General features: G+C 56.7%; 1 protein-coding gene across 1 annotated transcript in view; it reads left to right on the top strand.

Moving 5' to 3' along the window:
- Positions 1–3,829: 3,829 nt before the first annotated feature.
- CNTN2 (contactin 2) overlaps positions 3,830–24,876 on the top strand; it is a 30,998-nt gene continuing 9,951 nt past the window's right edge. Inside the window, exons 1-15 of the mRNA XM_010969281.3 lie at positions 3,830–4,100; positions 12,987–13,147; positions 17,692–17,836; positions 17,921–18,096; positions 18,258–18,353; positions 18,772–18,981; positions 19,252–19,351; positions 19,829–20,004; positions 20,410–20,546; positions 21,043–21,172; positions 22,609–22,759; positions 22,885–23,012; positions 23,329–23,504; positions 24,015–24,135; positions 24,668–24,826. Of these exons, the coding sequence (XP_010967583.2) occupies positions 13,078–13,147; positions 17,692–17,836; positions 17,921–18,096; positions 18,258–18,353; positions 18,772–18,981; positions 19,252–19,351; positions 19,829–20,004; positions 20,410–20,546; positions 21,043–21,172; positions 22,609–22,759; positions 22,885–23,012; positions 23,329–23,504; positions 24,015–24,135; positions 24,668–24,826 (1,975 nt within the window). The 5' untranslated portion in view covers positions 3,830–4,100; positions 12,987–13,077. The remainder of the gene's footprint in view (positions 4,101–12,986; positions 13,148–17,691; positions 17,837–17,920; positions 18,097–18,257; positions 18,354–18,771; positions 18,982–19,251; positions 19,352–19,828; positions 20,005–20,409; positions 20,547–21,042; positions 21,173–22,608; positions 22,760–22,884; positions 23,013–23,328; positions 23,505–24,014; positions 24,136–24,667; positions 24,827–24,876) is intronic.

Below are 24,876 nucleotides of genomic sequence, written 5' to 3'. Positions count from 1 at the left end.
GAACAGTCACCACAGTTACTGGCCACCATTCATTCACCATCAGCAAACAGTTACTGAGTCTCTGCTGGGTACCAGGCTCTATGCTAAGGGGGTGGGGAGGGGGTTGGAAGAGAGACATGAATGACATAATCTCTGTCTTCAGAGACTGCACAGTTGAGGGGACAACAACCAGTAGTTCGCACGGCACTTGTTCATTGAAAAGGTGCTTTTAAAAATCATTATGTTTAATTCCCATGTCCTTACGACTCTTCTAAGTAGGACTAGGATTACTCCCATTTTACCGGTGAGGAAATGGATTCTCAGAGCAATTAAGTGTCCTTCAGTGACCTGCCAGTGTCAGGAGTGACAGGGCCGAGGCAGAGTCCACCTCTCTTGGGTGTGAATCCAGAGTCATCCCAACCCTCAAAGCAGAGAAGGGCTCAGCCTCGTGGGCACACCCCCTTGTTACAGATGGACAAGCTGAATCCCAAAAGGGCCCAGACGGAAGGACTGACGCAGACTCAGCATTTACTCAGCACTTACCGCATGCTTGGTGCCACACTGGATTCTTCGTGCGTAATTCAATGCTCCCACCAACCCAGCGAGGTTTATGTCTTAATCTCCATTTTCCAGATGGGGAACCTGGGGCTCTGAGGAGGGAAGTGGCTTGCCCAAGGCCACACAGCTCGGACGTAGCAGGACTGTGGGACAAGCTGATCTGTTTCAGAGCTTGGCTTGACCTGCCTTGTCACTCTGCCCCGAAGCTGCAGGTGGACAGTCCTGCTACCACTATCAGACTGCTTCCAAAAAGGTCACAGGCAAATTGAAGACAGACCACATCCTATGGCTCTTGAAACCCCCACCGTTCTAGGCAGAGACACTGCTCCATAAACATGTAAACACTCCTGGGAGCTCTAAGAAAGTCTGAAGCCTGAAACCGGACGTGAAGAGGCTGCTGGCAGGAGGGGCAGGGTAGGATCTGTGAGGCCTGGAACTGATGAGAGAACAGATCGACACCATCAGAGCTCTCGGGCCCAGGGAGGGTCTCAGCTCCCCCCATCACTGGTCCCCTGGGGCTGGCCTGAAGCCCCTCCTTGACCAGTGGAGACCCACTGGTGGGGCCTCCTGAGGAAGGAGCAGATGGTCCAGGAAGTGTTGAGTGGCCCTCAAGATGCCTTCTGGGAGCTCCTGCTCTGGGGTCACCACATGTTTACAGGCAAATCAGTGACCCATCTTATTAGCCACCTGATCGTCTTTGGCTGGCCCATCTCTGCCCCGTCTGGGAGTCTGTGGAAACTCAACTTGGAGATGAAGTGTCTCCCTCTGGACAACATGGAGACACGACACGCTGATTGGCCACAGAGAGGAGAGAAGCCCCTTATAGTCAACTGTGTGGGGGATTCTGGTATCCAGCAGGCACCAAAAAGGAGTAAAGCATCCTGTCCCCTGCTTCACGCACCCCAGAAGGGCAGGCTGCGGGGAGCTGGAGAACCTGAATGCCAGAGCCAGACCAGCAGCGTCTGCGTCTTCACTTGTTCACTTTGAGCAAGTTCCTTAATCTCTCTGAGCATCATTTGTAAAATGAGAATAATAAAAATAACGAACATACCCCTTGGGTGAATCATTCAGGTAAAGTACTTAGTACAGTTCCTGGCATGCTGGAGACACTTAAGTTATTATTAATAATTTATACAATAATTAATAACAATATTAGAAAATATTTTGTCATCATCAAACTAATGGACCCACAAGCAAAACTCAGCCTGGATCCCCCAAACGCTCACCCCACTCTCTTGTCAGAAACAGAAGACCTTAGGAGGCCAGCAGTGAGCACCCCAGTAACCCCCAAAATCCATCTGTTCCAAGCTCAGCTGAGATGAAACTATGGGAAATGTTCCCCCAAATCGAGGGCTAGGCTGAGTTAGCACATTTGTTGTCACTTATTGTGGCAGCCAGAGCCCACCTGGGTGGGCAGGAGGTTGCAGAGGGATCTGAGAGCATTTTAGAGACCCTGGTCACCTGTGCTCCTGGGGAGGGAACTGTGGTCCTCCTCAGGGACCCAGCCCCACCACATGGGCAGCAGCTGTCCGAAAACAGAGTCACAAAGACAGCGGTCTCAAACTAAAGCAGTCCTCCGTGCACGCATTTCCAGACCCTTGGCCCCTGAGTCAGCCAATCCCTGACCTGTCAGCTCCAGGACGTCAGATGAGCCATCCTCTCTCCTGGCAGCTGTTTCTGCTCAGAGAGAACTCGAAGCCCTCTCTTCAGAACTTGGGCTCACCTGGGTGGCATCAGAGAGCAAAGCACACCTCAGGAGCTTGGGGCCAACGTGCCAGCCCCAGGAAGACAGACAGACAGGCAGGGAACCTGTGGGCAGAGGCAGGAGAGGGAAGGACATTCTGGAAGGGATTTGCACAGGAGCATTCCAAGTTACCCAAGAAACGTTACCTACACAACCTCCATCAGAAGCAGTGAAGACTGTCTCCTGAGTTGGGAGAGCTCTGTGGAGGGGCAGCAGAAGCACGGGAGGGGAGAGCAAATGGGACCTGGGCAGGCCTTCAGGCCTTGGAGGCTGGGCAGCAGAATCTCCTCCACACCACGTCTCCATCTCCTTTTCCAGGCCCTCCTTGTCACCCGCCCCGTGCCCTGTCCACTCAAGAAGACACGGAGCCACGATCCAGGCTTGACAGGTACGCCCATTGAACACTCTGAGGCTGGCCTGGCCCTGCCAGCTGTTTCAGCATCTGGGCCACTCACCAGACCTGCCTGTGCGAGCTGGACAGCTGGTGGGCCAGAGGGGGGTGAGACAGCAGTGACAGCCTGACGGGGCCCACTGCCACCGCAGATGGCTGGTGCCTCCCGCTCCAGGCCCCACACCTGCCACAGGACAGGAGCAGAGCAGAAGAGATGTGTCACTCACCTGGGTGAGCACCTAGAAGCTCAGAGTTGGCAGGGACCTTGGCCATCTTTAACCCCTTCAGGTTACCAGTGAGGCTCAGAGAGGACCAAGCACTTACCTAGAACTCACAGTCAATCAGCAACAGAGCCCAGACTGCCTTTCAGAAATTCACACTCCCAATCCAGTGATCCTTCCACAACATCACACTGCTGGCTGATTGAAAATGGGCTGGGATCCATACGCATTGATGTGAAAAGGTGTCCAAGACCTCTTATATAGTTTAAAAGATATTTTGCAAATCACAATGTATTGTGTGATCAATTTGCATAAAATTATAGTAATAACCCATACAATTACATACATGAAAATAATAAACCTGGAGGCATGTAGCTCAAATTTGTTAAGGTACTTTCACTATTGATTTTTTAAATTTCCTCTAATATTTGGGTGTTTCGACCAAGAGCCATGTCACTTTCATAAGCAAGGGAAACAACATAGATGAGCGTGCAGGGTGGGCACCGGAGGCAGCCTCCCCCCACCCCCCCACCCCCGCCGCCCCGCACGTGGAGCGGGCGATTTCTGATTCGCAGCCCTTCCTCTAATAGGGAATTTCTGGGGGAAACGAAGAGTTTGCCTCCATGGCTCTCCAGGGCTCCCGGAGCGAGGGTCACTTTCCTTCCCCTCTTCACCGCACCCCTCTCTAGCCCCTTCAGCTCTGGGCTGGGCAGGGGAGGTGGGCGCCGGCAGGCCATACAGCCCGGGGAGCGGGGCAGAGCTGCCCATGCATTATGGAAGACGCGGGCGCCCTGGCTCGCTCCCCGGGGCCTTAAATGACAGCAAATGAGGTAAAGCCGGGAGGGTGGGGACAGGAAAGGGGTGGGAGGGGGGGCAGAAGGAAGCCGTCTCCAGGGCCCTCGAGCGTTGGCTGAGGACCGGAGCCAGCCAGTGAGCGGAGCCTGGGAGAGGGAGGAGCACATCTTGATGCAGAGATGCTGCAGTGGCTCCCGCGCGCACACACACACGCGCACACACACACATACGCGCGCCCTCACCCGCCACCGCCACCGCCACCACCGCGGCGGCCGCACCAGGACAGCAGCGAGCGGCTGAGGCGAGCAGGGAGGAGAGGAGGACAGCGCAGGGGCTGGCGGCCGGGCTGGGTCCCCGTCCCCGCCTGGAGCAGCGTTCCCCTGCCCCGGCCAACACCCTTCCTCCACCCCAGGTAGGTGCCAACGGCTTTTGTCTTCTCTGGCTGGGGGGCTTCCCAGGGCGCTGCTGTGGGCAGGGGCTCCGCGCTCAGTTCCCTTGCAAGTTGGGAGGGGCAGGGCAGGGGCAGGGCTAGAACCCAGCTGGCTGGCAGGGCCAGTCTGACTTCTCACCCCAGCCTCACGGGGCTGCCAGTGCCAGAGAGCCCCTCCGCCCTGTCACCCTGTCTACGTGGGTGGCATCTTGCAGGGCCCTGGCAGGCCGAGGCTGGCCGGGAAGCTAGACCCCAGCGGTGTGTCCAAGAATTCCAGCCAGCCACAGGCTGGTAGCAACAACTGTCAGAGAGGGCAGCAGCTAGAGGGCCTGCCCTGTGTCCCCTCCACCCACCTGCCCGTCCCAGGGCCTGACAGTCCATAAGGCCAGGCCCCAGACCTTGACCTACCCCTAGAAGTCCCTGGATGGAACTGAGCCTGACTGCCCAGACTGGAGGTTGCCCTGCGTCCGCTTCTGCAGGGTGACCTCTTTGCAAAGTCTTGCTTCTGTTCGACAGAGGGGGAGACTGTGAGAGAGAGGGGAGAAACTGGAGCACAAGTTTGGGCAAAGGCCTGTCCAGGAGCGGGGACTTAGGGAGAAGAAACTGAGGCAAGGCACATCCCTTCTGCCCTCCCCAATCTAATCTTCTCCTCATATCCCTCCCCCTCATCCTCACTGGTGGGAGAGAAGGATTTGCAGAAGTTTGGCTTTCCAGGGAGGAAATGGGCTGGGCTGGGGGTGGGGAGGGGCACCATTTAGGGTCTAGAAAGAGAGGGCATCCTTCTGTTCATCACCTTGGCTTACATAATAGCCAGAGGTGGGGAGAGCAGCCCAGCCAGCATCAGAGCTGAATTCCCATCATCTTCTCCAGGAGGGGTTCCCAGGTCTGGGAAGCAAGGAAGTGGTTAGATGAGAAAGGAGAGTGGTTAGATGCCTGTGGAAGGAGAGTCCCGGCCTTACACGGGAACAAAGCCAGGGACCCCTCATCCGCAGACCACTGGGGGCTGAGCCTGCGTCCCAGAAGGAAAAGCTGTCAGTCCAGGTTGTTTGGAGGTTTGGGAATCTAGACAGACCAGGATAGGGTGGGCTGTGCATGTCCAGGACCCCTGCCTGGAGAAGGATGGATTTTCCAGCCCCCAAGCCACCTGCCCTTAACTCTCCCCTGCCCCACGCCCAGCCTGGAATTGGTCAGACTTTTACCACCCTTTCCTTTCAGCCTGGCTCCCCAGGCCCCCAAACTCTCTTCGCAGACCAGCTAGCATTCTTTTTCTTCTGCTCAAAGGGAAGCAGGAAGAGGAAGAGCCCAAATAACCCAGGAGATTTGGTGATCTGATCTCATTCTGGGCAGCAGTCTCAGTCTCTTCCTCCAACCTCCTGGCCAGAGAGCCCGTCAGTCCACTTAGCCTCTGAGTCTCCACCTCCCAGTTGCTCTCAGAGGGACCACACTTGCCCCCCACCAGAGATCAAGGGCAGCAAAGGGTGGGCCACCTGTGGGAGAGGCTGGGGACAGGGCAGGGAGATGGTGCTTCTGGCCTTGGGAGGAGGGAGTTCTGCCCTGAGAGGAGGCAGCATCCAAGCCCTTCCCCAGGGTACCCTCCCAGTTAACCCTTTCTAGCCAGGCTGCAGGACCACTCAAGCAAGTCTTCTGCCCTAACGTCAAAAGTTCTTCCTAATTCCTGGTGGGATCTCTCAGGAGCCCCAGCCAGCAAGAGGGAGACGGGAGGTGAGGGAGATGGTAGGTGAGGCAGACAGGGAAGGGCCCCTGAGCCCATGGCATCAGTCACCCAAGGTCCATCTGTCCTTCCGGGGCTCACCATGAGCAGAGAGGGGAGCAGAGGACATGCCCTAGGGGAGGAGTCTCCTGCTGGCTCTTATTTCCCGCCCACTTTCTACTCCCCACCCGGCCAGGTTCTCCCCTCGCCCTCCCTTCCTGGTTGAATGCACCCCTCCGCCTACCCCACACCGTTCCCCCTGCTAGATTTCACTCTTTGTGCAATTCCATTCCAGCATCTTCTCTGCCAGCAGTTGTTCAAACAGAGACACACAGAGACAGGGCCTCTGAGGAAGTGTGCTCACGGGATGCTTGTGCACACATGGTCTCTGACTGACTGACCAGACTTACCCCTCAGGAGCGAGTACACAGAAGGGGGTGCCTCACAGGTGTCCCCTCTGCCTCTAAGGCTGTCAGGGAAGAAATACATTTGGGATGGTTTGGAGAATGCATTGTGCTCTACGTCCACCACCCCAACTTTTCCTCAGGACAAATGTTTGCAAGAAAGCTTACCACAAAGACACCTTTAAGCCTAACCACGGGGTTGAGGGTTGAGCAAGAGATGGTTGATACACAGAGAAGGAAGAACCAGAGCAAAGGATATGCCAGTGAAGCAGGTGGGATTGAAGTTAGACTGCAGGAGACACTTCCTCACCAGGAAGATGAACCATGAGGAGGTGAGGCAACCTTCTTTCCAATGACTCTTTGAGAGGGTGGAGAACTGGAGTCTGGTCCGAGCTCAGAGACTGACCTGCCTGGAGGCAGAGGTTGGGCTGGATCACCCTGTCAATTTCTTCCAGCCTCAGATTACCCTCTTACAAACGGTACAGGTGGAGGCAGGTCCGTCTTCTTTGCATGTTGGTCACCTCTCACCGTTCTGGACCATCCTAATCTAGACGAACCCCCACCCACCACCAGGGCTTTGGTAACTTGGAACATTCATGGGAGTTTCCATGGGTTCTATGCCCTGATGGTAACCATCCTAGAGTAAAGAAATCCTTCCATGGGTTTAATGACTTCTCTTGCTACAAAATGAGCCCGTGTTTCCTTGTTTACCCAAAGAGGATGCAAACAAAAGCAAAGGTGTGTGATGTTCTCACCCCGAACTGAACACACTCTACCCCAGGACACACGCAGATCCAACCGCACCTCAGCATCTGTCTGATCCGCCCCACCCCACACTCAGGGCACCCATCCAGAAGAAACCTGCTGGTCTCTCCAGCCCCAGCCCGCATCCTCTCAATGTCTGCCGACCTCACAGACCAAAACGCTCCCCCACCCTGGCTCTGGCTGAAGGGTGGCCCTCCTGCAGCGCAGCCCAAGAGGTGCAGTTAATTAGCCCCAGAACATACACTAGCCTGAGGAAAGGAGTAGGTTCAAACCCACCTCGACCAGGCTTGGCTCTGAACCAGCTTATGCAGGAATTGGGGGAATCACCTCTCAGCAGAGATGGGGGGACATGCAAAATTATTCCACTAATTTCTCCCTGATGTGGTTCTTCCAAACCAAGTTGAAACAGTTGCTCCTACTCCTGATGTCTGAAACAGAGCCCTCCTCTCAAAGCCCTCGCTCGTTCTGCCCCCCCCCAACACCCTACAGGCAGGCAAGTAGGGAAACTGAGTCTGGGTGCTACTTGCCCCAACCCCTGGGTCTTCCCAGGAGAATGCAAGGCTTTCCTCTTCTGTCTGCTCCCCACTTTGAGGGGTCTCTACAGTGGAGAGGGTGGGGACAGGAGGGCCAGAGACTCCAGACCACAGATCAAGGGCCAGACTCCCCCAAGTCCAGCGCTGAGAGCGCAGGCAAATCCACCAGCCTGGGGGACACAGCTTTCCCCAGGGGGCACAGCAGGGGCAGGGCTAGGGCCTCAGGGAGCCAGCTGCAAATACAAAGAGCTTGCAGAGAAAACCAAGGGGTGGGAAGGGAGGGAGAAAACAGAGGTGGCTGGGGAGAGACCCAGCTGCAACGTTGCCCTGTCACCATCCAGTCCCTGCCCCCCCCCGAGGACTGAGAAGGTCCCAATTCCACCCAAATATGCCTAAAGGACCTCCTCCAACTCAGGGCACCAGCCTCCCGCACTGAGGCTTCCCAACTACAGTCTGTTCCTGCCAGCTCCGTCCCCCACCCCCAGCACATGGCCCCACCAGGCCACTGCAGACCCCTGTCCTCCCAGGGTGGCACTGGGATGGTTCAGACCTTCCTGGAAGACAGTGTAGGTGACAGTGCCTTTGGTAAGCAGCGTCCCCCTCCCATCTCAGACCCCATGGGCAGCTGGTCGGGGTGATTGAGGAGGACTACCTGCTTGGGAGAGCCCACGTGTGTGTCTGGGCCAGGTGCTCTCCTGAACACACCGTATCTGGGTGTGACTCTGTGTGTCCTTGTGCCCTCGCCTAGAACGGTACGCCTGCTGGCACTTACTCAGGCGCACCAGACCTGTGGGGGCTAAGAGACAGAGGCACCTGCTCAGGGAGACCCTCAGCGTCCTAGACACCCGTGAGTGCAGCCCAAATGTGACCATGCCAGACACAGTGTCTGGGACACACGTATGTGTCCCTGTGTGCCGGGCCCATGCCCGAGGGCCGAGAGGACTCTCAGCCATAAGGTCTCATCTTTCCCAAGCACTTACTTTACTGTGGGCGAGGAATAGGGTTGACCTCACACGAGTCCCAGGAGGTGGGTACTACCCTTATCATCCCCATTTTGCAGATGGGAGACTGAGGCTCAGAGAGGTTAAGTAATGAACATAATAACTGGGGTTACTCTACAAGTAAGTCCCGGGCCTGTCAGCAGGAGAGGCCACCCCGTCCAGCGTGTGCTGTGCTGCAGGGGGGTGGGGGCGGTGCTGAGGGGCTCCTGTCAGCTTATAATAAGTCATTTAGTCTCTGCCCTCAACTGGGATCCAAACTCCTTTTCTCATCACCACCCATCTGAAAGCTGCCAAATCCTTCAATGCTCAAACCTCCATCGTCCAGGGAGAAGGAGAGGCAGGTTCAGGCCAGGAGCTGGGTATCCCAAGTGGAAGCACTTGGGTGGAACGTGTCTTTCATTTTCTGGCTGGCTCCGTGCCGGGGTCCTCAGCCCAGCAAACCCCACTGTGTGCTGGAGTTCAGCTCACAGCCTTCCAACCCCCAGCTGTCCCCCAGCCCCTTTGTCTCCTGGGCTCAGCAGTTCAGCCAGCTCCTTCTGGTGCCCCTGAACCCCAACCAGCCTACGAACCCCCATGTTCTCCCAGGACCAGCCCCAAGTGGTGACAGCCTGTGCCCGCCCGTGCCAGCCAGTGCCTGCAGCCCTGCACCGGGGCAGCTGGCCAGGGCCAGGCTCGGCTGGCTCAGGGTTCACGGGGCCAGCTCTGGGCCTGGCATAGCTCCACTCCAGCCTTGCTCCTGACAAAAGGGCCTCCTCCATCCTGGGCATTCTAGAATGTGTCACTGGACAGATGGTATGGGGAGACGACTGGCCCATGCGGCTTGTGAGCACAGCCTCTGGCTGCACTCAGCTGGGAGTTAATGCCCTCTCCCCAGTGCTCAGCACAAGGCTTGGCACTTGGTGATAAGTAGTGCAAAGGAAGTAGATCCAAGGCAAGCTTGGGTGTCTTCAGGGAGACAGTAAGCTCCAACCTTCAACCCATGTGCTGTGTGTGTGTGTGTGTGTGTGTTGGGGGGGAGGATGTTCACACACAAGGCCTTGGCACACAGTGGGACTCAGTGCACATCTGATTGGGCTGATCAGTCTCTACTGCCCCCCGAGGACAACACCCAGTGCTTCTGGACCCCAGCCCCTTCCCCACCATGTCTCCTCTGAGGCTGCTGGTCTCAGTCCTGGGTGGGTGGGCCCAGGGCCTTTGAGTCCAGAGGTGACTGATAAAATTCTGGATTAAACTGAAGTTAGGATGAGCAGTGGGATTACATTCTCCACGATGTATGCTAATCACCTATGGTAAAAGAGACAACGGATAATTCTGACCGCTGTGGGGTGGAGGTAAATGGCCCCAGGTGCAGGGCTCCTGGTGGATCCTGGAGAAACAAGGCAAGGCTGGGCCCTCACACCCTGTGCTGGGCAGGGGCACAGACACACACACACACCAGATACACCCATATGCAGACATGTGCACATACACAGAGACACACAGACAGGATACACACAAACATCACATACACGCGTACACACGTACACGCGCACACCCACCCCACTCTCTCCAGCACTGCTGGTGGGCGGCCCCAGACTCCTGTCCCCGAGTCTTCTGCCCCGGCCACAGGTCCCCTCGCCTCTGTCTCTGCTTTGCCCACTCCCTTCCCCCATCGCTGAGCTCCCAGGACTGGCAGGCAGACAAAAGTCAGGAAGCAAATGATGACTGAGTGCCGTCTCTGTGCCAGACTCTGCGAGGAGTCACCCCTGCACCAAGGGGACATTTTCAAACTGTTCAGAGCTGTGGAAACTTGGAGGGAAGTCCAGCAGATAAAGCAAGTGGAGCTCCGGTTGAAGTAGGGAAGGAGTCCGGGGCCCCACCCTTTTTCCACGCCCCCATCTCCACCACTACCCTAAGGCAAGTCCAAATAGCCCCAAGACTTACACTGCAGGGCACTCCATACCTCGTCGAACACTTAGAACAGCTCTGTAAAGAAAGTGTTATGATCCCCACTTTACAGATGAGAAAACTGAGGTTCCGTCAGGGGAGATAACTTGTCCAAGTTCCCAGTGTTGTTAGGAGATGAAACTAACGTCACCAACTCCTGTCCATCCATTCCAAAGCCTGTGGTTGTTCCCAGTACCCCTGGGTCTCCCTGTGCTAAGAACAGCTCCCTGCACTTGTGCACCATTCGGGGCCCTGCTTCTAGACTGTCCCACGACTAAGCACTCTGCCAACCCTAGTGAGAGGGAATGAGTGAAGGTGTGTGTAGGAGAGAAGGAGTGTGTGATTGAGAGAGGATGTGCGTGCGGGTGTGTGTAAAAGTGTATGAGAAGATGTGAGAGTAAGACACAGAGTGTGTGTGTGTGTGTGTGTGCACGCGCATGCATGCACGCCCTGGGGTTGCCCTTGGGGAGCACTGAAGACTGAGTATGTGAGAGTGTGACATGGAGACATATGATCATAGCTGTTCTCAAGCAGTTAAATGCGATACACAAGTGACACCCGTTCTATGCCAGGCACTTTGCTACACAAGGTGATACCAGGATGAAAGAGACAGTCTCCCCCTTGGGGGGCTCACAACCTTCTGATGGGCGCGCCTGTGCTGGCAGGGCACCAGGGCGCCATCAAGAACAGAGCTGAATTCTCTGTGTGTGGGGGTGCATCTTAGGGCTTCCTGGTTGGGGCGAGATGTGAAGGGGACCTTGAGGGTGCATGTGCCTGTCCCAGGAAGGGCACTACCTGGGAATGGAGTCGTGTGAGCCAAGGTCCTGAGACGGGGGTGCTGGGGGAGCGTCAGAAGAGCTGGAAGTGCTGAATTTCTGGGTCTAAGTCTGGAACTGAAAGTGGCAAGGATAGGGAGGGGCAGGTGGCGGTGCAGAGGACACAGGGAGGCATGAGGCTGAAGGTGGGGCTGGAGAGGGACTGCCATCTGTTTAAACATCGCTCCCCTGACTCCCACTGGAACACCCAGCTTCTCAGCCTACATCCTCCCTGACAGGCCCTGGGCCACTGCTCCCCCTACCCTTTCCCCCACCAGCTCCTTGAGATGCCAGCTGTGGTGACAATCAGTGTTGAGGTTCAAAAGGACTTGGAAGCCCTTTCTTTCCCAGGGAATAGGACCCACAGTGAGACAGAGAGATCCTGAGCTTGCACTGGTCTTCAGACCCTGCACTGGCCCCAGTGGCAGACTCTTAAGTCCTCTGCAGCCTTAAGTCCCCTGCTGTCCCCACCTCCCCACTCCCATCCGGGGGACAGCATTCTCGGGCCCTCGGCCATCCTGCACTCTCTGGGAGCGTCACAGTCTCAAAAGAAATCTTAGCACCCATTTTACAGATGGGGATGCCGAGACACGAAGATGGAATGGGTCTTGGAGCCGGTTAGTGGAGGTGCCCCCAGCCAGGCTCTCTCTTTCATCCTTAGTCTCCCTCCTTCTGCTCTTAGGATTCTGCAAAGCAGGTAGCCAGACAGAGAAGCAGAATCTGCAGCAGGGTTATCTGGCTCCCTGTGGCCACTCCAACAGGATCCCATAGGAGTCCAGTGACCCACACTCACCCTGATAACCAAAAAGCAGGCCCTGAGATTCCACACTCCCCTCGCCCCAAACTGGGTATGTCTTCCCGGAGATGAGGAGTAGGTGGAAGGCTGGCCCTCCCCTCTCCTCACCCAGGAAGAAGCCCCAATCTCTCAAGCTGATGGAGGGGGGCTCTGACTTGCTCTCAGTGCCCCCCCCCAGGGAGCAGATTCTCCAGAGCTCCAAGATTTAACCAAGTCTCTGCTCATCTCAGCAAGAGGGAGGATCCTTTGGGAACTGGGTTAACTTTTTCAGCCCAGAAAGCCATCTGGACCCATTAGGCCATCTGGTTGGGGAGCCTTGCTAAGTGGGCCAAGGTTATGGGTCCATCACGCCCAGTACATAAGTGCCTTACCTGGTGTCCTGGTGAAAGGGTGTGGTGACTCAGTGAAACTCGCCTTCACTGCTAAAAAAAACAGGGCTGGTCCCCAGAGACTTGACGCAGCTTCCAGAGGGGCTTATGACCCCCCTACCCAGGCAGCCGTCGGGGAGAGTGGGCCCCAATTGCTAGGAGATGTTACTAGTTCCCCAGATCCAGGCAGAGGACCTGCCATCTTCTGGCCCTATGCTGAGAGCTGTTACCGGGTGAGCAGGCCGCGGCTTCTTGCCTCCCAATTAGTCACTGCTTCTATTTCCTGAGCAACACCCTGCTGGCTGCAGGGGAGGTGGGGTGGGGGTGCCAGGCAGAGCCAGACTCCCAGGGGGCCAGCAGGAGGCACTCAGCCCTGGAAAGAGCTCCTCGGTAATAGCCAAGCCCCTTCCCCTGGGGTCCTGGGGAGGGTGAGGGCGATTCCGGCCTCTCCCTGGGCTGAGGTAAAAGCATCGCCTGCCTAGATGTGCCTGGAGCTGGGAGGGGCGCTCCTCAGCTCAGAGACCTGCCCCTGTCTTTCTGCCTCTCTAGGTCCTTCTCAGCCTCCAGCCAGACTCTCCCTGTGCTAGGCTGAGGCTCCTCTCCGCCCCTCTGCTCCCCACCTCGGCCTGGAACGCCCACCATGGGGACACCCGCCCAGAGGCAGTCACACTTGCTAATGCTGGTCGTTGTGGCCCTTGTCTCCACTCCAGGTAAGAAGGTTTGTCTGGGCTCTAAAGCCTCACAGGGCTGACTACGGCATTCTGTCATTGCTGTTATGTTATTGAGGGCTATGGAAACAATTGACTCTGCATTGGTCTAGCATTTCACTTTGAAGCCATTTCCTTGTAAAATTTTCCTGTTTGTGGATCTTACTTTCCCTTTGAGGTTAGGAGGAGAGGAAATGGGTCTTTGCCATAGTGTAGATTTTTTTCAAATAAAAAGCATGATCCAGAGAAGGTGAGTGGCTTGCTCTGGGTCACACAGCAAGACTGTGGCACAACCAGATCTCCACGCTATCAGCCCGGATTTGCAGACTCCTAAAGCCGCAAGATTAAATTTAAATTTATTGGGAGTGGGTATAGTTCAATGGTTGAATGTGTGCTTAGCATGCACAAGGTCCTGGGTTTAATCCCTAGTACCTCTAGTTCAGAAAAAGAAGAGGAAAAAAATTAAAGTGATATTAATACTTATTAGGGGGCAGGGGGTAATAGCTCAGTGGTGGAGCACGTTTAGCATGCACAAGGTCCTAGATTCAATCTCCAGTACCTCCATTAAAAAATGAATAAATAAAATGGATTATTTGGGGCTTAAAAAATAACATAAAATTAGTTTCTTAGTTGCACTGGCCTCATTTCAAGGGCTCATAGCACAGATTATAAAGTATTTCCATCATCACAGAAACTTCTGTTGGACAGCATGGCTGTGGAGTTCCCTGACCACACAACTCTGGGAGGGTTCCTCAGGGCAGCGCTGAGGCCTTGGCAGATGGACCAGGTGTGGAACAGGATGTGGGAAGGGATGAGGCAGAGCAGGGGGTGGCCCAGGAAAAAGGCAAGAGGGACTCAAAGGTTCTCCTGCTAAGGGTGCTGCGAGGTGGGAGGAGGGAGGAGGAGGGCTGGCAGAAGGAAAAGGAGGACACGGAAAAGGGAGCAGTGCAGGCGGAGAGGCGCGGGCTGGCTGGGCTCTGGGAGAGCACCGGGGAGGAGGTGCCGGAGTCCCAGCCTGTCCCAGGGCTGGGGGGGCGTCCCTCGGAGGGGCCTGCTGGGACGACTGCTTGGCCTCTCGGCCCTGACCTCCAGCCCAGATCCATAGACTTTTCTTTTCTCCACGAGAGAAAGAATCCCCATGCTCCGCTGTCCTGGAGTCCTGGCCACCCCACTCCCCACCCCCCGCCAGGCTGCAACCAGCAGATTTTCAACTCTTTGTCTCACCAGGGAAGGACTCACTGGCACACTTTCAGTTATTCTCAGTAAGCCTTAACTGCCTCCCAGTCCTGCACCCAAATCAGTGAGGCTGCTGGGAAACAGGGCTGCCCCAGAGAATGGGGAGACTCTCCCAGCACCCCCAGCCCCAGACCGCACTCCCTATGCCAGGGCCCCCCAGGCCCAGATGAGCTGTGGGATGGGGAGCCCAGACTGCATGGGACTGAATGGGACTGCATGGAACAGAAGACACCCGCCCCAGAGAGAGCGGAGGAGAGGCGCGTGGGTTCCTCTCCCCTCCCCACCCTCAGGGACAACAGTGCTGGGACCCCACCATCTGAGGCAAGCAGTACAGGCAGCCTCCAGGGTCCTTAGACCCAGAGAGGCAGGAAGGCCGAGAGAGACGAGACCTGGTCTGCCACCTCCAAGAGCTGCAGAGACAGGAGTGGAACATCTCATCACTGTTCCCACCCCCTAGGAAGGGGCCTCAGTTCTTGGCTGTCTTTGCTCACCCACCCAGGGATGCGGCTTTGGACTCCTGCACCCCAGTGCAAGGAAAGGCAGCATGGATTCCCCTCCACGCTCTCATGTCCCCAGTCCCCTTCCTCTGTAAGGTCCTGATGCCTGTGTTTGGGGCCGCAGAGTTGCCAGGACAGGGTATCAGGAGAGAATCAGAGAGGATGTCAGACAAGGTCAGCACACAGTGGGCGGCTTTGCCTGGGAGTGGGTGTGTCTGTGTGTGTGTGTGTGTGTGTGTGTGTGTGTGTGTGTGTGTGTGTGAGTGCATGTGTAGGTGGATGTGTGTGTAGCCTCAGAGGGAGCTGTGGGGTGAGGGTGTGTCTGTGGATGTTTGAGAGGGTGGAGATATGAGTGAGTTACTGCATGGGGGGTGTGCTACGTTTGTGGGGGATGAAGAGTGTGGACAGAAGGCCTTACAGCGCAGTGCCATGGCTCTCCACCCCAGCTGCCCTTCAGAACGCCCACGAGGCCCTTTCAAAGTCTAGATTCCTGGGTCTCACTCCTAGAGATTCTGATTCAGTACCTCTGGGACGGAACAGTATCTCTGATGGTTCCGATGGGAAACGGAGGTCAAGAAACCCGAGCACCGTGGTTCAGCACCCCGGCTATGGGGGCGAGGCTGGCCAGAGTCCGGATGCCTACATCTGCTCCTTCTTGCTGAGTGATTTGGGGCAAGTTATTTCTAAGTGTCCGTTTTCACATTAGCCAAATGAGAAACGGCAGTACCTGTCTTCTCCAGAGGTTATGAGGAGGAAATACGGAGTGTGGTGTCTGATAAAGAGGAAGCACTTAATAAACAGCACCTATGTTAACTAGTATGCATGCAGGGGCATGTATAAATAAAGTGCACAGGGGCACCTGTAGCCGCATGTGCTCGGGAGTGGAGTGCGTCTATAAATGTGCGTATTTGGCTGCTGGAGTAGCTTAAAGCAGTATGCGTGATCTATGCGTGTGTGAATGCGTGTGTGTACAGGGAGGTGTGGAAAGTGTGCATATGTGGATATTGGGGTGAGGGTGTGTGTATGGCTGAGTGCAAGGGAGAAAGCTTTTTCAAGAAGAAAGCCTATCGTAAAGCATCACTCTGCCCCGGGCCCACTCAGCCACCCCCACCCCCACCCCCACCTCACCACCATCCAGACAGAGTTACTGGAAGCTGCTATTATGCGAGGTTGTTCCCAGCAGCCTGGCTGCCTCCGCTACCCCTCCTTCCCCTCCCCTCCCAGCAGTCCCAGCTGGGGCAGGGTCCCTACCCTCCACCACCATCATTAACTTGGGATTAAGCTGGGCTCTCCAGCCGAGATGATGCTGCCCGCCGCCATCTCCGAGGCCTGGGGCAGCAGTGAGGGCGAGTGATGGGTGGTGGGGAGGGGCGTGGGGGATGCCATTTCAGGGAGTCCTGCCTCCTTCCTCATTCTGAGAGCTGCTTAACAGCTGCCCTCACTCCCAGGGGTCCAGGGCTGGGCCTCAGCTGTGGCATGGGGCCCATCCCTGCCCCTGGGAGAGGGCTGACAGCTGGATGCCCTGGGAGAGGAGGCACTAATTGGTTAATGGGGACCCCACCCCCCAACCCACCAAGGAGCGCCTGAAATCAGCTGCACTGAGGGGTAGGAGCCAATTAGGGGTGGCCGGGCTCCTGCCTGACACCACAAAGGCTGAGTATGCCCAGCCCCACCAGTCAGCAGACAGAGCCAGCTCTCCACCCCTGTGGACAGGCAGGTGCGAAGCAGTGCCCTCTGGGCCTCAGGGCCCCCCGCCCCAGTGAGGCCGGACAGCGGTGCATGAGGAGCAAGGCCTCGGGAAGGAGCTAGGCATGAGAACTCCAACTGCACATGGGATCTCCATTCACTCAGCAAATTCAGGAGCCCAAGGTCTAGACCTGTGTGCACCACAGACCTGCCCTGTGGCTGTGGGCAAGCCGTTCTCTTTTCTGCGCCTCTCTGGAATTGTCACACTGGAATTTTATAAGAATGCCCCCAAAGCCACTTGCAGGCCGCCCACCCACCACTGAGCCTGCCTTCTTCCCCTGACCCTCAGCCCACCCCTCACTTGGGGCCAGCAGACAGTGGCTGAGCACACACATTATGCCAGGCTGAACCCTCCTACGGACCCTAGGAGGTGAGTTTGTCTTCTTTCCATTTCACAGGTGAAGAGGCTGAGGCTCAGAAGGGTTCTCTGACAGCTAATAAGAGGCCCAGAGCCACAGCATGTTGTCCTGGGACGCACTGCCCAACAGGGGCACTAGGCTTCAGTGCCCCACATCCTCTCCCCCACCTTTCTAGCCGGTGACTTCCATGCACCGCTCAAGTCCCATCTCACACCCTGCCGATCAGCTCCTCTGCGAGGCTTCCTGACTTCCACCCTGAGGGCCTCCTGCACTTGAACTTAAACTATTACGGCTCTCCCCTCCTTCTTTTGTCAGTTTTCTGTCTCCCTCCCTGGACTACAAGTTCCTTGAGGAGGAGAGAGTGTGTCTTACTCATTTTTGCTTTAGCTCAGTGCCAGGTATACAAGCAGGTACTGAGCACTTGAGTGTAGGATGGGTGATTGACTGAACTAACTTGACTAGATGGGGTCTGCTCAACCTATTGAAATTCAAATTTTAATTAACTAAAATGAAATAAGGTGAAAAATCTGATTCCTCAGCCGTACTAGCCACATTTTGTGGGCACGATAGCTAGTGTACTGTATTGGACAGTGTGGAAAATGGAACCTTTCCAGCACCGCAGGAAGTTCTATTGGGCAGCACTGCACTGGAGGCCAGGCTCCAGCTGGCCCCTAGGCCCTGAGACCTCTGGGGTGTCCCCCATCTGCAGCTTGGAGCTCAGCCCAGGGATCCCCGGCCACCTTTGGGCCTGTCTTTGAAGACCAGCCCCTCAGCCTGCTATTCCCAGAGGAGTCCACAGAGGAGAAGGTGACACTGGCCTGCCGCGCCCGAGCCAGCCCTCCAGCCACCTATAGGTGAGACCCCTGCAGTGGGTGCTGGGAGGCCCTGGGCCGCCAGGCACTTTTTCCTCACGTCAGCCTCCTCCGCCCTCACTGCAGGTGGAAGATGAATGGCACGGAGATGAAGCTGGAGCCAGGTTCCCGTCACCAGCTGGTCGGGGGCAACCTGGTCATCATGAACCCTACCAAGGCCCAGGATGCTGGCGTCTACCAGTGCCTGGCCTCCAACCCAGTGGGCACCGTTGTCAGCAGGGAGGCTGTCCTCCGCTTCGGCTGTGAGACCCCCCGGGGTGCTGGGACACTTTGAGCGTGGGGAAGAGGGGCTGGAAAAAGTATCCAGAAAGGATGGGTGACAACTTCCCCAAGGGGGCTGAGCTGGGGAGGGGCCCCAGGCTTGGAGCACAGCGCCTGAGGGCCCGGTCTCCACCACCCCCAGTTCTGCAGGAATTCTCCAAGGAGGAGCGAGACCCAGTGAAAACCCACGAAGGTTGGGGGGTGATGCTGCCCTGTAACCCGCCTGCCCACTACCCAGGTGAGTCGGCCCCTGGGCCACAGTGAGACGGAGGGCATGGGAGGGGCTTCCAGCCGCCCAGCAGAAGAGGGATGGAATAAGGTGGTGAGTCACCCTGGGAAGCACGGACCCCTGGGGTCCCCAACTCTAAATGATTCTGTGTTTCCTTTATAGTCTGTCATCCTCTAGCTCCACGCCCTTCCCACCCCTCCCCCCACTCAGACTGGAAGGTCCGGAGGGCAGGGGCTGCTTCCCCAGCGGACAGCACTCCCTGACGGCAGGAATCAAGTCTTGTCTCCCCTCTTGGTCTCCCCTCAGCCTCAGTTCAGAGCATGGGGCTCACAGGACAGGGTCTAGGGATTCCCAGCAGCACACTGGGGTCCCTCCCAGAGTTGCTCCATTAGCCCAGCACCCCATTTCCTCAAACTCCCCACCCCAGGCTTGTCCTACCGCTGGCTCCTCAACGAGTTCCCCAACTTCATCCCGACGGACGGGCGTCACTTCGTGTCCCAGACCACAGGGAACCTGTACATCGCCCGGACCAACGCCTCGGACCTGGGCAACTACTCCTGCCTGGCCACCAGCCACATGGACTTCTCCACCAAGAGCGTCTTCAGCAAGTTTGCCCAGCTCAACCTGGCTGCGGAAGGTCAGGGGAGCGGGGGCGCTGAAGGGGTCTGCGGGCGTTGGGAAAGGGGTTTTTCCCTTGGAAGTTGTGGAGAGCAGCTCACAGGGCACAAGGTCGGGGCCTGGGCCCCCGGGGTCCTCCTGCTGCACGGCCTTGGACCCTTGCCCCAGGCCCCCCAGGGGAAAGGGAGGCAAGAAAGAGTGGGCCCTGAGTTGTGCTGAGACGGTAAGCAGAGGAGCGCTTGGCCTGGGTCATGTGCATCTGACGCACAAACTCCCTCTCTCTCCCCAGACACCAGGCTCTTTGCGCCCAGCATCAAGGCCCGGTTCCCGGCAGAGACCTATGCGCTGGTGGGGCAGCAGGTCACCCTAGAGTGCTTCGCCTTCGGGAAGTGAGTGGTGGAGGAGGGAGGGGGCAGGCCAGGGGCCAGCCTCTCAGAGCCCCTCAGGGGCCTGGGTGACCTCAGGGGGAGGGCAGGCAGGCCGAGCGCTCAGTCATCCGGGCGCCCTTGCGCCAGAGCACCAGACCCACAGTGGGTAGCGACCACCGCTCACTGGGCAGGGTGGGGACAGAGAGGGCAAGGAGGCTTCAGGGCACAGACCACACACAGCCTTAGCTGCACGATTGTTGCTGGGGAGAGGAGGGGGCAGGGGAGCCCACTTCTTGCCCCTTCCCTGCCTGTGCTCTGAGCCTGCCTTGGAGAGGCCCCTCCCTGCCTCCTTGCTTCTGTCCCTGTTTCTTCCCAGGCCCTCCTCCCGGTCACCATCTGCCCAGCATCTCGGGAAGGCCTGGGTTGGGTGCAAGGAGCTTCACGTACGGGGAGTCTGCCAAGCTCAGCCCTCCTCCTCTGGCTTTGTGTCCCCGCCAGCCCCGTCCCCAGGATCGAGTGGCGCAAAGTGGATGGCTCCCTGTCCCCGCAGTGGGCCACAGCCGAGCCCACCCTGCAGATCCCCAGCGTGGGCTTCGAGGACGAAGGCACCTACGAGTGTGAGGCGGAGAACTCCAAGGGCCGTGACACCGTCCAGGGCCGCATCATCGTGCAGGGTACAGAGCCGGGACACCCTCGCCCCGCCCCCCCTGGTCCTTGAGAAAGCAGATCCAAAAGTCAGGGAGGAGACTGGGCGGCCCCTTGCTTAAGCCTCCCTGCGCACGTCTGGCGCTGGGCATGGGAACAGAAGACGGCAGTGCTGTGGCCAGCTCAGAGCTCAGTAAGGGCTGCAGAAAGCACATGGAAAGCATTAGAAGGACTTAACTCGCTAAAACAGCTACTGGCACAGCCACAAAGTGCCAGCTTTCTTGAGCTTCTTCGCCCCACACTTCATCCCAGAGTGCTGTTGGCGCCCTCTGATGTCTGGCACAGGAACTGCAGCCCCGCTAGTTCCGACGAGTTAATTAGCTGGAGGCTCCTCCAAGCTCATCTCCAGCCTCTCTCTCTCTTGCTCCCCACAGCTCAGCCTGAGTGGCTCAAGGTGATCTCAGACATGGAGGCTGACATAGGTTCCAACCTGCATTGGGGCTGCGCAGCCGCTGGCAAGCCTCGGCCCACAGTGCGCTGGCTGCGGAACGGGGAGCCTCTGGCCTCCCAGGTAGGAGACCTGGGACTTCCTCCCACACACCCAGCACACCATCCTCTGCTCACCTGCTTCCCTTGCCCTCCTAGACCCCCTTCCCCCACCCCCCACACCACTGGCATATCCTCTGGGCCTATTAGGATGCTATAGGATGGTTCTAGGTGCTTCTCGCCATCCCGGGGTAACATGGCTTCAGGCTGGTCAACTGGATAGAGTCCTGACTGAGGATGCAGGGACCTCGGTCCAGGCGCAACTCAGCCACAAAAACACTATGTGGTCCTGAGTGGATCACTCACCCCTCTGGCTTCAGTGCGCTGATGTGCAGGGAGGCCTGGGGAATCTCCGAGTCCCGGGATTCCAGGCTGCCCTGAGCTAGAACTGGGCACATGAGCCCCATCCTGGAGGGAACGGCAGCCCAGCCTCCACTGCACGCGCCCCGTCAGCCCCCCACCCTGGTCCTCCTGTGGTCCTGATCCCCCTGCCCCGCCCTGGGTCGGGCTCTTCTGCACAGTCCCGGATAGACGTGCTGGCCGGGGACCTGCGGTTGTCCAAGCTGAGCCTGGAGGACTCGGGCATGTACCAGTGTGTGGCGGAGAACAAGCATGGCACCATCTATGCCAGTGCCGAGCTGGCCGTGCAAGGTAAAGGGCCCAGGGCGGCAGAGGATGGCCCTGGGGACACAAAGGTGGTGGCCTTAGGAGTTCTGAGTTGCAGCTTCTCTAAACACACACACTTACCTGCCAGTTTTTCTTAGTCTTCCGACAGCTTCTGAGTAGAACTCAGGGATTTAAGACAGGAGATGAGACACTAGACAGAGAACCCCTAGAGGACGGGGTCTCTGGTTGTCCCGTGTCTGAAATGAATGAAGTGACTGTTTACTATGGCAAAAAAAAAAAAAAAAAAAAAAAAAGGAGGGGGCAAAAGTCACTGGAAGCCAAATCAGTTAGATTTGGGTTTAACGCAGCCCCTTTGGCTATGTGACCTTTAGCAGGTTACTACTCTCTTTGTGACTCAGTTTCTTGATTAATAAAATGTGGGCAGTGATCAGCACACAGTTGCAGTGAGGACGAAAGGAGATGGTAGAACTAAAGCACAGAGGACCTGCCTGTCACGTAACAGGTGCCCAATAATGTCAGCGGGTGCCAGCATCCGTAGCTGTGTGACTTGCGCTTGTAAAACCTATTTTTCTCATCTGTAAAATGGACACAATGATACCTTCTTCATCAAGCTGTAGTTAGGCTTAACTAAGACTCATTCATTCATTCGTTCAACCAATATTCCTTCAACACCTCTTCAGAAGTGAACATGAAAGATAAGGTCTCTGCCTTCAACTGTCTTACAATCCAGTGGGGAGAAGCAAATAAACACAAAATCAAATAATTAAATAAGATAATGCCACACAGCCATAAAAAATACAGTGTAAAAAAAATCCAGCAGAGCGGTGGGGGTAATGTGGGCCAGTCAGATGGAATGGTCAGGGAAGACCTCTCTGAGGAAGTCACGTTTGGGATGTGTGCTGAGTGTTAAGAAGAGGCCGGTCATGTGGAGATCTGGGGGATTTCCAAGTAACATGTACAGTAGGTGCAAAGGTCCTGAGGCAGGAAACAAAACTTGGTATCTTCATAGGATAAAAAAAATGGCCCAAGTAATTGGAGCACAATGAGTGAAAGAGAGTGGAGCAAGATGTGATCAGGGTGGGGATGGGTGGGGGAGCTCTGCTGTGAGCCCTTGGGAGGTGTTGGACTTCTTTCTGAGTGTCTGATTTGCATTTGTAAAAAGATATTCCTGCCTGCTGCCAGGTGGAGAAGTGACTGTAGAAAGAAAGTGCAAAAACAGGAAGACTAATTAGGGGGATTTTCAACAGTCCAGGAGAGATTCGGTGGCTTGGACCAGCACAGTGGCAGTGAGGATGATGGGAGAGGGCTGGATTCTGTATGTATTTTGGAAGTGGTGCTGCCAGGAGTCACTCATGGATTGGCCATGAGTGCTTAGCATGTAGGCAGGTGACGTCTCAATCAGGGGCAACAGGTACTGTTTTGATTCCCTGGGTGACTAGGCTGCTCCCCCTTCCTTCCAGCCCTCGCCCCCGACTTTAGGCTGAATCCTGTAAGGCGTCTGATCCCTGCAGCCCGAGGGGGTGAGATCGCCATCCCCTGTCAGCCCCGGGCAGCTCCCAAGGCCATGGTGCTCTGGAGCAAAGGCACCGAGATCTTGGTCAACAGCAGCAGGTACAAGCCCCACCCCACCCAACCCGAGCAATTCCTGCTCCCCTCCTTCTCCCGGGAGGCAAGTCCCCTTCCCGTGACTACAGTGTGCCCCTGCGTTGGCCAGATCTGCTTTGTCTTTGCTGCAGAGTGACTGTAACTCCAGATGGCACCCTGATCATAAGAAACATCAGTCGGTCAGATGAAGGCAAATACACCTGCTTTGCTGAGAATTTCATGGGCAAAGCCAACAGCACTGGCATCCTGTCTGTGCGAGGTAAGTGCTGTGGTTTGGTTGAGGTTGGTGGCTTAGCCGCCGTGGTGCCATTCCTCCTCACCAGCGGGCTCTTGTGTTCCCACGTTCCTCCTAGTTTGGTTTGGAGGTGACCCCAGGATTTGGTTTCACTTGGAACCACCCCCTCTCCGCCATCCAGAATCTGCTTCTGCCTCCCTCCCACACACTTGTGGGGCTGCTGGCCACCCTGCTTGTTCTCTTTCCTGGGGCTCAAGACAAACCCTCTCACCCTGCCCTGCTGCCCCTGCCTGGGCCTATTTCCTCCCCCTCTACTAAGAGGTCTTGTTTGTCTTGGCAGATGCAACCAAGATCACCCTAGCCCCCTCGAGTGCCGACATTAACTTGGGAGATAACCTGACCCTGCAGTGCCACGCCTCCCACGACCCCACCATGGACCTCACCTTCATCTGGACCCTGGATGGCTTCCCCATCGACTTCGACAAGCCTGGGGGCCACTACCGAAGGGCCAATGTGGTAAGGCCTGAGGCCAGAGAACCCAGGGCTCCTCCCTCCTTCTGGGGACACAGGGGACCCAAGATGTCCTTAACCATCACCACCCCAAAGCCTTTCCCCATTCCCCTAGGAATGCCATGCATGGCAAGCTCCTCCCTGGGTTCATAACCACCCTCCCTTAGACGGGAAGCTCCCTGGATTCCACGTGAACCTATGCATCTAGGGGAGGGTTAGGGACAAACCCGGAATCCCAGGCCCCCAGCAGGACTCTCTCCCTTACTGTTCTTGTTATCCTGCCCCCCAGTGCAGAGATTTATCAGCTTGAACCGTTGTTGACTGTCTTGGGTGAAAAACTGTTGTTTAATTCCCAGTGGTACCAAATAGAGAGTAGCTGATTCCTCCCACTGAACAGAGAGGAGCAGCCAGACCCAGAGAGGCCCATGGAGGGACTCTGAGCCCTGCCTCCTGCCTCACCATGCTAGCCAGGGCTGCTGCCCCTGACCTGTCCCCTTTCCTGTCTCCCGTTTGTAGAAGGAGACGGTTGGGGATCTGACCATCCTGAACGCCCAGCTGCGCCACGGCGGGAAGTACACGTGCATGGCCCAGACGGTGGTGGACAGCGCATCCAAGGAGGCCACAGTCCTGGTCCGAGGTGATGGGGTTTCCCAACCCCAGCCACACCCCGACTCCCTCAGGCCAGCTGGGCTATTCTGACCTTCGCTCCCTTACTCCCTCCTCTCCCTGAAAGCTGTCTGCTTTCAGGGCTTCTGACAAGTCTGTTGAGCTGAACTCATCCCATGGTTCTTCCCAGGTCCTAAAGGAATAGAACATTCTTCCTCCAAAGTCAAAATTGTAAAAACCCACTCCTAAATACATCCCAAGACTGGAGAAATTTGCTGAGGCCATAAGTTCTCAAAGCCTCGTGCTGGGAAATCTATGTACTTCTCTGTGTGAGGGGCTCTGTGACCCCTCCAGCCTTGGACACATCCCCCCACCTCACAGCCCCCTCCCGCCAATGGGCCCACTCACTTCCAACGTGCCTTGCCCTCCCACCCGGTGTGTGTTTGCCGCGCCCTCTGCTGCTCCCTCTTGGTACTGCACCAGTCCAAGCCATCCTGAAGGAGGTTGGCTCAAATTTGAAGCTGCCCAGTTCTGACCTACTGTGCTCTGTCCTCTTGGTGCAGGTCCGCCAGGTCCCCCAGGAGGCGTGGTGGTGAGAGACATCAGTGACACCACTGTCCAGCTCAGCTGGAGCCGTGGCTTTGACAACCACAGCCCTATCGCCAAGTACACCCTGCAAGCTCGCACGCTACCTGCAGGGAAGTGGAAGCAGGTTCGAACCAGTAAGTGCGAGGCCCCCCTCCCAGGTCAGGACTGCTTAGGATTGTGTGTG

This window comes from Camelus bactrianus, chromosome 23 (assembly GCF_048773025.1).
Source record: "Camelus bactrianus isolate YW-2024 breed Bactrian camel chromosome 23, ASM4877302v1, whole genome shotgun sequence".
Lineage (NCBI taxonomy): Eukaryota > Metazoa > Chordata > Mammalia > Artiodactyla > Camelidae > Camelus > Camelus bactrianus.
This window is presented reverse-complemented; position numbering and strand designations above follow the sequence as displayed.